We start from the raw sequence: 12,924 nt of genomic DNA, 5'->3' as shown, positions 1-12,924 counted from the left end.
GCTCTATCTATGGAAGACTTTGGGCTTCCCATTACAATGAGACCCAGTCTTTTACTCATAATTCCTCTTGCATCTCTAATGACTTTACCCTCTACTCTGAATCTGATTATTTGTGTTTTAAAACTGTTATTTTCTAACTGATATCCATTGTAAGTGCAGCATTTCTATTTCTGTTTTCATCCAGGAAGCTCTGGATGTGTTCGCTCCCTTTTTCCCTTTTGTAGAAATAGATTTTGACTGTACCTGAACTACCTCTTTGAAGGTTGTCAATTATTCAGCTATGGGTTTCCAATTAAACTTTTGCTCCACTCAGTCTGGCCTGGTTCTGCTCTCGTTACTTGAGGTCAACTGTCCCCCATTTAATTATTCTTATTTGGATTGTACACCATCCTTTTCCATCATCATCCTAAACTTACCAACTCACTAAAAATAACCCTAAATGTTCTCCACACTGAGATTTGGTCTACTCGGCCCAGCTCATTTTGAAAAAAATCCAGTGAATTTTTTAAGCTTCTTTCATTCTGAAAATAGTAATGATAGTGAGTTGGAAATTCCAGCAACAGTGTCATTATCCTCTTTCACAGCAAATAATTATGGCTTCTTTTTAGGTCTACAGAACTGACACCTCAATAGCTTTCTTAAATGAATATTTCCTTCTCTGAAATCTACAGACATTTCGCAATATCTGTAAGTTAAAGTAACAGCAACATATTATCCACCATACATTTAAGTAATGCGTGAATGTTGAAAAAATTATTTACTTAAATCCACAATCCATCAGATAAGGGTATCAATGAATGCTACACAATTTGCTTTCAGCAAATATGGTATCCAGAATGTTAATAAGGATGGTAGTGCACGAAAGCTATGTTTTTGCCCAAAACCTGTACTTTTCTCTTTGGTTTGGTTGAAATTGAGAAACAAATACATCCACAATGTAGGAAGAGCAGTTTCCACAAGTCAGATAGAAAGTTCATCATTCAACCCATTATAATGCCAGAAATTATAGCTAGTGTAAATATGCTTATGGCATTATTCTCTCAGACATGTTAATAAATTATTTTTAAAACCCACAAAGTATTAAGATTATCATTTCACCCCAAGTTGATTTTGCAGAAGAAGAATTTGAATGTGTTTATTTTGTTCCTCACCACCACCTCATTTAAATTCTTGATGTTGCTGACAATGATGTTGTGTGGCTTCACAATCATAAACAGCAATCTAGTATCTTGCCAAGATGACATTCTTAATATAAGCTTGCATTATTCAATGTTAGAGGACGTCATAGCTAAGGCTGATCTAATCTTCAGCTGCTGCATTCAAAGATAGAGAGTTGGGATTTCCATAGGGCTTTCCAAACAGTCTGTTGAGATTTGGATGGAGAAGGTGTGAAAATTCTGGGGAAACCACTTAAATAATTGAGATTACACTAAAGCCAACAGAAGTGTCTGCTCATAAGCTTCTAGCAGATCAATGGAAGGGCACTAGAACCATGAACTCTGATGTGACTTTCCCCTACTGAGGCAATGATACTGCTAAAGCCTGGATCTTCTTCACTAATTATGATCATGGATCATATTGGATGCATTTATCAACTGAGATATCAGGACGTTTGTTAAATTTGTCATTTACCAACCAATAAAATGGTTATGTACGCTTTTGTTTTTGGTTTGCAAATTCTGTGCTAAATTAACAAGGGTAAGAAAGAAAAATGAAAACCAAAAAACAAAACTGTTTTTTCTCCCTAAAATAGCGACATCAATAAAGATAAAACCACAAACAGATCATTAACATTCAAATTTAGTGTCACTCATATTCCATGATATTAGTACCATTACAGGCCCATTACAAACAGCACTTGTCAGTAAGATTTTGGTGGATTTTCTGCTCGAGCACAAATAAGATCACAGTAAATGACTGAGTAGTACATACTTTCTCTGCTTCTTTCCTTATTTCGAAGAAACAAAAGATGCTGTTCCTGTAGTTGTCGTCCAAACTCTTGTTCCTGGCGCTTCTTGTCCAGTTTGCGTTCCTGCTCCAGAAGCTCCTGCTGGTGTTGCATAGCTAGTAGTTCCTGTTGTTGCTTTCAAACAAATGCAATTCTTAGGACAAAAATATTGCACGGTTTCACAACTTGTCTCATGATTGACTATGCAATGAGATGGTGTAAACTGCTGAGTTTCTAAACTCAGCTAGAAGCTGCTAAGTTCGGGTGCAAGGCTGCCACTCACCGAGACTCCGTTTGCCTTGGCATGTCAAACTTTACTGTTTGGCCACAAGATGGAGCACAAACAACTGTTCCATGCTGGAATGCAAGGATAAAGACCACTGAAATGCATTTGCTGCTATTACAAAAAGCCCACAGCCAATTGCCTCACCTTCCCAGATTGACTAGATGTAGAGGCCTGGATATCCATTGAATCATGAAGACTCCAGGAGTATCTCAAAATGACAGGTGAGACCTCCTTCTGGAAGACCTGCACCTGGTTTCTGCTAGATCCTACTTTCATTGGGTGGGATGATGAGAATGAAAACGGAATGTGAATCCCAGGTGCGGAAATCCCAACAAGCTCATAAAATCTTTTGCTATTTTTGCTGGAACATTGCCTTATCATTGAGGGTGTTATCTCTGAAGGAGTCTTGAATACTCTTCAAAGGTGAATAAGGACTGGGGAACTGTCAAGCTGTCAAGTCATTACAACAATCAGCCCTTTGAAAATTGAAAAAAATCCGTCTACTGCCTTTGAGAGTTTAATGCAAAACTGTTCCAGTACTTTCAATAGCTATTTGTTCACATAACCTTAAGTGTTATCATTAAGGCATTATCAATGCATGGCTGCTAGGGGTCATTAGTAGGTACCACATTGGCATAGTGCCAACAGGGAGCCATTTGAGATGGGTGGAGGCCATGTGTTGGCATAGAACATTTGAGGCGTCATTGGAGGTGGGTGGGGGAACCATGTGTTGGCATGAATTTGCAATTGGTGTTAACAGAATGATGATGGTATGAGACGAGCGAGAAATAGTGGGTTCAACACTTAACATAGTGACTGAGACAAAGTCCTGGAGTAACAAGTTATATCATTTAACCTGTCCACCAAAGTACTGGGCAGCCCTGTGGCTGCCTCTGATATATGTCCAGCGGCAATGGGCCTGCACTTGCCCTCCAGACTGAAGGCTCTCCTACTGAAGGCACATTTTCACTACATGGGTGCGCAGACATGGGAAATTTCCTGAATCAGGCAGTTTGACTTGGGAGCAAATATCTAGACCAAAGTCTTTTGCTTTAAAGCAGAGGGACAAAATGCGAGAAAGTCATATACCAGTTAAACTTTAATCATAAACTACCTTGATTGTTCTATATCACAGTTCTTTGGTTTTAATTCAATATTAAGATAAGTGAACAAGACCGAAAGAATAAAAACTGAAAGAACCATAAATCAGAAACCAATCTAGAAAATGCTGGAAAAGCTCAGCAGGTCTCGCAGCATCTGTGGAGAAAAATCAGAGTTAATGAATCAGGTTGAACGACCCTTCCTTAGAACTGAAACGAAATGACCGCATGAGATACTTCCTCTAGTGCCACGCAGGAGTTCTGAAACAGTGCATTTTCTGACAATGAGTCCTTATATGCATTCATTCTGCTGTAGACTCCTCCAACAGGAGAGTTCTGTAGAAACCTGTCTATTTCATTGATTCTGCAAACTGGCACATAAATGATGCAAAATAGGGAATTATAGATGAAGATACGCAAGTTGGTATTCTTTGCTTTGAACTCAAAAATAAATATTGGTCAATTTTAAATAGGGAATCAGAAAATATTGTTTTACCATTGGATGTCAAGTTAAAATCTACCTTAACACATCATACTGTAAAAATGATCAGTTGGAGAACTCACATTTTTGACCATTGTGTTGAATTCATTCCCTGATTAATCTCCCTTGTATCCTGTCAGTTAGAAGCTTTAGATAAGGGCTGCAGTGTTAAATTGTTATCGTAGAGCATCCTAGTACCAACATACTGAAGTATGAGGAAAGGATGTTGCAATAATAAGGTAAGTCTGGCCTTAAATAATAATGGAAACAACTGAACTTCTCTACAATGCTGTCAGCCTGCAGTTATGTCAGAGATTTTAATATGATTGCTTCAATGGTGACGTTGCTGACCACAAAAGACAGTAGCTGTAGTGAAATAGCAATGAACAGTGAAGATTCATCAATTGGGATGGAGCACACAATGAGTTTTTCAGCAAAGTTTATCTCAGCGCCTGGGTTGAGAATAGTTCATTCAAAATAAATCACGTATCACTAATGGCAGGCACACACAGTCATGAGCTTTCATTTTTCCACTCAGGAATGTCAATGCAAACCCATGGCTGTCTCCACAGTTACTTGAGGTCTTTTTTGGTCAGGGCTGCTTAGGCAGCATGTGCTCTTTATATAGAATCATCAGCAAAAAGGTGGAAGACTGTTACAGACAACTTGGAAAATTGGGCAGTGTTACTGAAGTTCCTGAAGAGGGAGATATCAGCTTAAAATAGACAAAGCCCAGAATAACTGTAATCACAGGTAGGTTGTGGAGCAGGACTGCTTTGCCTTTCAAAGCAAGTATCATTTGGTCAGCCACTTTTAGCCCACAAGCTTCAGTGTTCCCCTCCTATCAATTCAAGGGAGTGGCAAGAACAAGAGGGAAAAGTGATAGCAGTAGTCATCAAACTCCTGTTGTGCCACTATGCTGCCTGGTTTGAAACGGAATATCGCAGAGAAATCAAAGCCATGGTCTACTTGTTCTGATTAAGAATTCAACAATGTCATGACACAAAGCACAGCCAAAGGATCTTCTGACTATGGTGTTTTGTGTTGATACATTAAAGAATTAAAATATGAAAGTCTGACACAATGGAATTTTACTCAGCTATTTAGATGATTAAGCTTTCTCATTTAGATACACATATGTAACAAGATATATTGATTCACCTCAGACAGCATTAAAGATTTAAAGTATGGTGGTGCTTATCATTCCATTTACGTGCAGTGCACATTGCTTGGGTTTGATGTGTTTTAAGCTGTGGTACCTTGAGATGTTCCTGAAGCTGGACTTGGTGCTGTCTCATGAGGGTTTCATGTTGTTTCTGGAACTCAGCAAAGAGAAGCTGTTTCTGAATCTGCTGTTGCTGCTGCAGCAGGAGGAGCTCTTGCTGTAACTGGTGTTCTCTTGTGACGGGGTCCACAACTGGCATGGTGATCCGCAGGTCTGTTCGTAAGTCTATCGGAGCAGTTGGTTGAAGTGCCATGGGGAGCGTCGAACTGACTTCAACTATTCAATTAAAAAGAGAATCAACTTTCATTTCTTTCACTGCCTTTAGAAATCTATTATTTTTCTATTCATCAATTTCCATTTGTTTCCAATGCCCTTTCCCTTCATGCCATCTGTCAAGGTGAAGTTGCCATGCCCAACTTTAATGCCATTGTCAGATCAACAGGAAGGAGGCAGCCCATTGGGCACTTTAAATGGCACAGTTTGATTCGTATTTATATAGTGCTTGTTATGGCTTCCAGATATATCAACATGCATTACAAGCTCCAAGTTATTTTTCTAGTGAAATAAGATAAATTTAACAGCCAATTTGAGCATGGCAAACTCCCACAAATCACCAAATAACGTTTTTCCGTGATGTTGCTTGAAGAATAAATATTGGCCAAGTCACCAAAAATAACTCCCTTGTTCCTCAAAATATGAGATCTTTTACATCCTCTGAATTAGGTATCTGGGGTTTTGATTTCACATTATGCCCTAAAGATGGGCCGTACAGAATATTTAAAGACTCGCATTTGGGTAGTTAGTTCTTTTTGCAAAATCAGGTTATCCAAAGTGCTTTTCATAGCCAGTGAAATAGCTTTGCAGTCACTGATATGATGGAGTAAAATGGAATCACCAATTCACACACAGCAAGGCTCTACCAACAGCACTGTAATAACAACCAGATTTTAATTATGCTGATTGTGAAATTGGCCAAGACAATGGAAAGCATTTCTGTGCAAGTCAATGGAAGTAAAAACCAGAAGAGATATAAAATGGGCTGCTGCTTTTCATTATCAGACAAAGTCAAGATCTGTCCCATTAACTTTTTTTAATGCATTCATGGGAATTGCCCAGAGGTTGGTTAAGAGTCAACCATATTGCTGAAAGTCTGAAAAAAACAATATTTTTAAAAGCAAAATATTTTCCTATTGGGTTTACTGGGGCAGATTTGTAACTTCACCATCTGGAAGGGAGGTAGGACAGAGGGGATATGTCAGAGTGAATTGTGCACATACTAAACCGCGTGGGCAATTTTTATTCCATTGTTTTCAATAACAGGCCATTGAAGCCACCATTCGAGCCCCATCAATGAAAGAGCAACACTCAGCAACTTATCTACCAGTCATACCACCACCGCCAAAATACCACTTACAAAGCAGCTTCCATTTGGTTCACTGGGAGAAAATAATTAAACAATGGAATTGTTCTAGCGCTTATGACAAAACTGAAGTTTCAAAATAGAACTATGCATTAAAGAAAACCGCTGAGTCCAGGATTGTGACCCTTATGAGGAATGGTTGAGTCTTAACGTTTTCTGTGCAACTAGAAATATGCAATAAATGCTGGCTTAACCAACAATGCCCACATCCCTTGAACAAAGATTTTAAAAAGTATACTTTATTGGAGATAGTTGGATGTGGGGCTATTTTAACCACTGGGGGTCACAAACATGTTCTACTTGGTGGGTGGCTGTCAGCTTAGTTAAGTCTATTGAAGGAACTCTCACAAATGGTTAGGATGGGGAGGACAGCATGAAAAATGTCCAGGGCAAAAGTGGCCTAAATTTTTCTCTATGGTTCCCAAAATAGTAGTCTTATTCTTGGTTCAGCAGAAGACAATGTAAGCCTTATTTTAGAGGCATTTTCTTCTTCTTGGTTGGCCCTGACTCTATTTCCTGCACAGGCTGAGGTTAATATTACAGGCAGCTTCACACAAATCAATTGATCCCAATCTGCATGTTTAGAGAAGGACCGTCCTGACTTCAGGCAGTCAATTTAGCTGGTCATCTGACGATTCAGGATCTCAGTAACCTTAGATGTTTAAAACATGCATCTACCCAGTCCCAACTGAACAAGGCAAGTTAAAATTGCCCTAAGAGAATAAAAAACACAAAGAATTTGCCTTTGATCTGGACAAGATAGGTCTTTCAATCAACATCAAGAAATGAGATTTACTGTTTTGCAGAATTGTTGTAACATTCTGTGAAAATTGGGTGAGGCTAATAGATGAAAAAGCAGGAATTTTCGAACAGAGAATACAAAAATAGAAGAGATACTTCACAAGCATTTTGTCCTGTTTACACGGTAGCCTCAGAGGACAGAAGGAAAACAATTTTAAAAACATTAAAAGCGGAACATTATTTAAAGGACCAATGGCACTTAACTTTGCTAGGCCACCAATTAAATAAAGTACTATGGGATACTATTAATTAAATTGCAAACATTATTGGGGAAAAAGGAAGGCATTAACTATCATAACAATAGTCACTTATCTTCAAACGGAAATTATTTGTGTGTGTAGTTCCAAGTGGTATTTTTAATTGACCTGTACAATATGCAGTCCTTTCATTCTATTGCTCAGAAATCTACGGGGTTGCATTTCCTGTCAGGTTCCAAGTGATCCCACAGTTCAGGAAAAGTAAAGTGCCAAAGTGCATCAGTGAATTTTCGACAGTGACTGTGAATATTTGGTCACCTGCATTATATTCCACCATACTGTACGGGCTTTCAAGGTAAATTTCTGGACTCCATTGTACTGTTTTAGCCAAGGCATTGGTGGGGTCAATGAAATTAGGTTGTGCTACAAAGGGGAGTAATTGTTCCAACATATGAAAGATGGTTAGTTAAATAAGGCATAGGAAAGTTAGGGAGTCATGCAGCACAACGGTAATGTCCCTACCTCCAGGCCAGAAGCTCCACGTTTGAGTCCTATACCAGGGCTTTCTGGTCAAAAAACGTGCATTCTTAACATTCAAAATGGTGGATTTTCAAACTCCCTTCCAATATGTCTGATGGCAGGTGGTATGAACAGGAGAATCTCCTGGTCAAGCCAACTGCAAAACACAGTGGCTAACTACTGAAGTACTTAGTCTGTAAAACTAGATCAATCCAATGAGAGTCTGTGGTTCAACCATTGGGGAACAAGGACAAGAGAAACAACAGACAGGAATGTTTCTGGAATGCAGGGAAACTGTACCTCAGAAATAATCACCACTTTCCTGAGAGCTGGGGGGAAAAAATGACCCAAAATAAGAAGATAGTGGAGTACAAATCAAGAGCAACAATTAATATTTTCCATTGCAGCAAAATATTAATTTGAACATTGGAACAGTGCATGAGACATAGAAGCTAGGAGCAGGAGTAAGATATTTGATCCATCAAGCTTGTTCCACAATACTACATGATCATGGACGACATCCAACTCTTACCTCTGCTCCTACTTTCTTCCAGTCCCTTAGGTCCCTTTATCCCTAAAAAATAAATAGAACACCTTCTTGAAAACATTCAATGTTTTGGCCTCAACCATTTTCTGTGGCATAGAAACCAAAGCTCACCACTCTCTGATAAAGAAATTTCTCATCATCTCAGTCTAAAAATGGCCTGACATATATCCATAGATTGTGCCCCCTGGTTCTAGGCTTCCTGGTCATCAGGAACATCCTTTCTGCATTGACCCTGTCTGGTCCTGTTTGAATTGTATAGGTTTCAATGAAATTTCCCTCTCATTCTTCTCATCTCCAGTGAATATAAACTTAAGCATCTCTCTTCAAATGCCAGTTCTGCCATCTCAGGAATCCATAAGGCAAATCTTTGTCGCACTCACTCCATAGCAAGAACGCCTTTCCTTGGATAAGGAGACCAGAACTGAACACAATACTCCAGGTGTGGTCTCACCAAGACCCTGTACAGTTACAGCAAGACATCCCTGCTCCTGTACTTGAATCCTCTTGCTATGAAAGTCAACATACTACTTGCCTTTTTTTTCCATCTGCTGCATGTACCTGCTTAAAAGTGCAATTTCCAGCTAATCATGAAAAGTGATTAATTCTGTTAACAAGATTTTGTGATAAATAGCTTACTTAATTACCAGGAACTGCCTGTACTCTAATGAATACAAATCCTGTTTTAAAAGGAAAGGAAAATGGGTGATCAAACTCCTCTGTTTGTACATAAGAAGCAGCCAATTGTCAAATTGTTATGCAGTTGTTGTGCCTAACTAATTCAATAATACTTTGAATACTGTTTTATTTTCAGTAATGGCATTGTGTTTGCAAACACTATTAAACATGATTTGCAGACATTTTTTGAACATTGTTTTTCTCAAGTTAGCTTTTAAAACAAATTTGTGCCTTGTCATTCAACATTGAATTTTATTGTTTGGACACTGTACTGATGGCTTTTGGAAGCACACAGCAAGCATATCCTGAAGGCTAGTTATCCCACAGGTCTGTAGACCACACAGATCAGTGAAAATGAGTCGAGATATTAAACCTTTTGAGTACTGGATTCCCTTTTGCAGCTTTCCAAGTTTGCACCTGTTTTCAGCTACACCACATCTGCATTTTTTTTGCTGTAAATCTGCAATAATGAACAAGGCCTCATTCTGCCTGGCCTGTGGCAGTGATCCTGCTCTCCTATGGGATCACATTAAGGTTAGTTTGACAGTTTTTGGATCACCATTAATCTCTACTGTAATGTGGGATTAAGATATCTAATTTGAACATCCCACTGACAAAAGAAATATTGTATCATCACACAGATGGAATATCATCAATGTTGTGATCCTGTACTATTAACGTTATTGATGCCATGACCTTATGAAATGTGACCACTGTGTTGAAAAAAATCATTTTAATTCTCCTCAATATGTTTCACTTTTATAGGAATGTAATTGGGAAAAGCAACACTTTAGTGAGCAAGCCTCAGCCTAGGGCAAGTCTGTGCGCAGAATTTGTCTTGAGATTTAGCAGTCTCTTGAGTAATACAGGACTCCAAAAAAACTGCAAATCTCTTAGAATGCTTCCTTCAAGAAGTGCTAGTAAAAAAAAAGTCCTCAAGGATTTCATTAGACAACAAGAATTTTAATTTTGCCCTTAAAAGAAGTGAATATATAAGAAAAACCACACTTAGTAATGTCCAGAAAATGCGCATTCAAGATCACTTTGTACCAGGTCTTAAATAAAATTCATTTTAATCGACTGTCAGATATAACAATGAAACCTTTGTACTCACAGAACATATTCAGTGGGCAGTAAACCTGCTGATGACTCCTTAACTTCTACATCTTGATTGCAGTTATGAGAAAACCAAAACAAATCATGAAAAAGAAACAGCTTTCCACAAAGCTTTAGGCATCAAACCAAAAATCCAATTTATTGGACTGTAATCTATATTCCAACCTTTGGGACTAAATATAACCCAGTTTACAGGAAAAAAATCAATAGGGCATGGTAGGTGCAGGACAGCACATAAATGTTTCATTGCACGGGGAGATGGCAATCAGCAAAGTGATAGTTCTGAGTGGGCAGGCTATGGCCCAAAGGATGAGTCACAATTACTCAATGCAGCATTAAAACATTGCTTGTCCTTTGCATGCCATAAGTGCCACCCACTCACTGCAATCCTAGGTTACGTACGATTAAAAAAATGCTTGAGTACAAGTAAAACACTTCATCACAGCTCAGGAAGGATTTACAATTTTAATTGCTCAGCTAACTCGGAATTTGCATGATTTACCAATGCCAGATTTACATATTGTTTAATTTTTATATTTTTCTTATGAAGCTTTTTTTAATAATATTAAGAAACTATCTAAATTTACACTTTAAGCAAACTTAATATGCATTGTTTCTGTTCTATTAAAATCAATTTACTTATTATTGTGAATTATTCATCAGAAACTTTTGTTTGTGCATTTTATCTCCAATCCCCCAGCCTTCCCTAAAATTAGAACAAATGCACTGAGGAAAGCAAAAGTGATTTGTTTGCCAACTTCTGCCATGACAGCTCAAGATATGGAAATTTTTGAACCTCCTGGATGGAGCAGATGAGCACTCTGGATTAATTTATGAATGTGCTCTCAGAATGTGAGCAACGCTGGTCAAAGCAGCATTTATTACCCATCCCAAATTGTCCTTTAGAAGATTGTATTGAGCTGCCACCTCAAACCACCACAATCCATTTGTATATGTACATCCATAGTGCTCTTTGGAAGAGAGTTCCAGGATTTTGATCCAGTGACAGAGAAGTGTTGCTAACAGTTCCAAGCCAGGAAGGTGAGTAGCTTGGAGGATACTTGCTGATCCTGGCATTTCATTGCATCTGACGTCCCTTGACCATTGAGTTGGTAGAGATGATGGGTTTGGAAAGTGCTGCCAGGGTAACTTCAGTGAGCAACTCCCGCCCATCCTGTTGCCACTATGTCACTTTATGTCATTTCCTTTCTTTCTCAGTGGAAGCAGTGAACATTGAAGGTGAAGAATGGGATGCCAATCAAATGCAATTTTGTCCTTCATGATATTAAGCTTCTTGAGTTTAGCTGGATCTGTACTCATCCAGCCAACTATGAGCACAGTAGCTCAGTGGTTAACACTGTTGCCTCACAGCACCAGGGACCCGGGTTTGTTTCCACCCTTGGGTGACTGTCTGTGTGGAGTTTGCATATTCCCCCAGTGTCTGTGTGGGTTTCCTCCAGGTGCTCTGGTTTCCTCCCACAGTCCAAAGATGTGCCAGTTGGATAGATTGGCCATGCTAAATTGTCTGTAGTGTTCTGGGCTTTGTAGATTAGATGTATTGGCTCTTGGAAATGCAGGGTTACAGGGGAAGTGTAGGGGGATGGGTCTGGGTGAGATGTTCTTCGGAGGTTCAGTGTGGACTTGTTGGGTGAAGGGCCTGTTTCCACACTGTAAGGATTCTATGAGTATTCCATCACAATCCTGATTTGTACTGTGCAGATGGTGGACAAGCTTTGGACAGACAGAGGCTGAGTTATTCACTGCAGAATTCCTAGCCTCTGTCGTGGTTTCATCAGCCCAGTATTTATACGGCTCATCCATTTCATCTTCTGATCAATAGTAACTCCTAGGATGTTACGAGTAGCTAAATTCAGCAATGTTAATCTCATTAAATGTTAAGATTCTCTTTTGTTGGAGATGATCATTCCCTAACATTTCTATATCATGAATGTTACTTTCGACTTTTCAGTCTAAGGCTGAATGTTGTCCAGGTCTTGCTGCAACTGAACGCAGACTACTCCAGTCTGTGATATTGTGAATGGAGCTAAACGTTGTGCAATTATCAGAAAACATTCCCAGATATTTTCCTCATCAACCTATTCAGAGATGTTAATATACAACTCTACAGCAGGTGGGTCTTGAACCCATGTCTTCTGGTCCATAAGTAGGGACACTACCATTGTGCCACTAGAGCCCCCGGCAAATATTGCCACATGTAACCTTATGGTTGAGGATAACACAATCTTATGGTTAAGCCTAGAAAGCTACCCTGATGTATTCTTAGTGAGTTTCCTAGCCTGTAGGAACCCCATGCAGGAACCATCAGTTTCAAATTGGACTCTCACTGAGAAGCCTAACATAAAGGAAAGGCATCCAGGTTTTCCTTGGTGGAACAGTAAGATGTATAATATTATAGCAAAAATGAGTTAGGTTGAGGACATGATCTACGTATTTCACTTTTTAACCCTCTCCTGCTGGTCAGTGGAGAGATAAAATTGAGATCTACATTACTGTAACAGGGTATATTAAACAGGGTATGTTGTTCCTTCAGGTGGCTCCCGTAAATTTCGTAAATAAATTTCTCTTTCACAAAGCTATGCTGACTTTTC

General features: G+C 39.0%; 1 protein-coding gene across 1 annotated transcript in view; it reads right to left on the bottom strand.

Annotated features, from left to right (window-relative positions):
• LOC125447373 (histone deacetylase 9-like) overlaps positions 1-12,924 on the bottom strand; it is a 737,956-nt gene that overhangs the window by 374,213 nt on the left and 350,819 nt on the right. Inside the window, exons 6-8 of the mRNA XM_059654559.1 lie at positions 8,510-8,551; positions 5,075-5,316; positions 1,933-2,083 (exon numbers count right to left, since the gene is read on the bottom strand). Of these exons, the coding sequence (XP_059510542.1) occupies positions 1,933-2,083; positions 5,075-5,316; positions 8,510-8,551 (435 nt within the window). The remainder of the gene's footprint in view (positions 1-1,932; positions 2,084-5,074; positions 5,317-8,509; positions 8,552-12,924) is intronic.

The sequence above is a fragment of the Stegostoma tigrinum genome, chromosome 2 (genome assembly GCF_030684315.1).
Source record: "Stegostoma tigrinum isolate sSteTig4 chromosome 2, sSteTig4.hap1, whole genome shotgun sequence".
Lineage (NCBI taxonomy): Eukaryota > Metazoa > Chordata > Chondrichthyes > Orectolobiformes > Stegostomatidae > Stegostoma > Stegostoma tigrinum.
The sequence above is the reverse complement of the archived record's forward strand: the minus strand, read 5'-3'. Positions and strand labels throughout refer to the sequence as shown.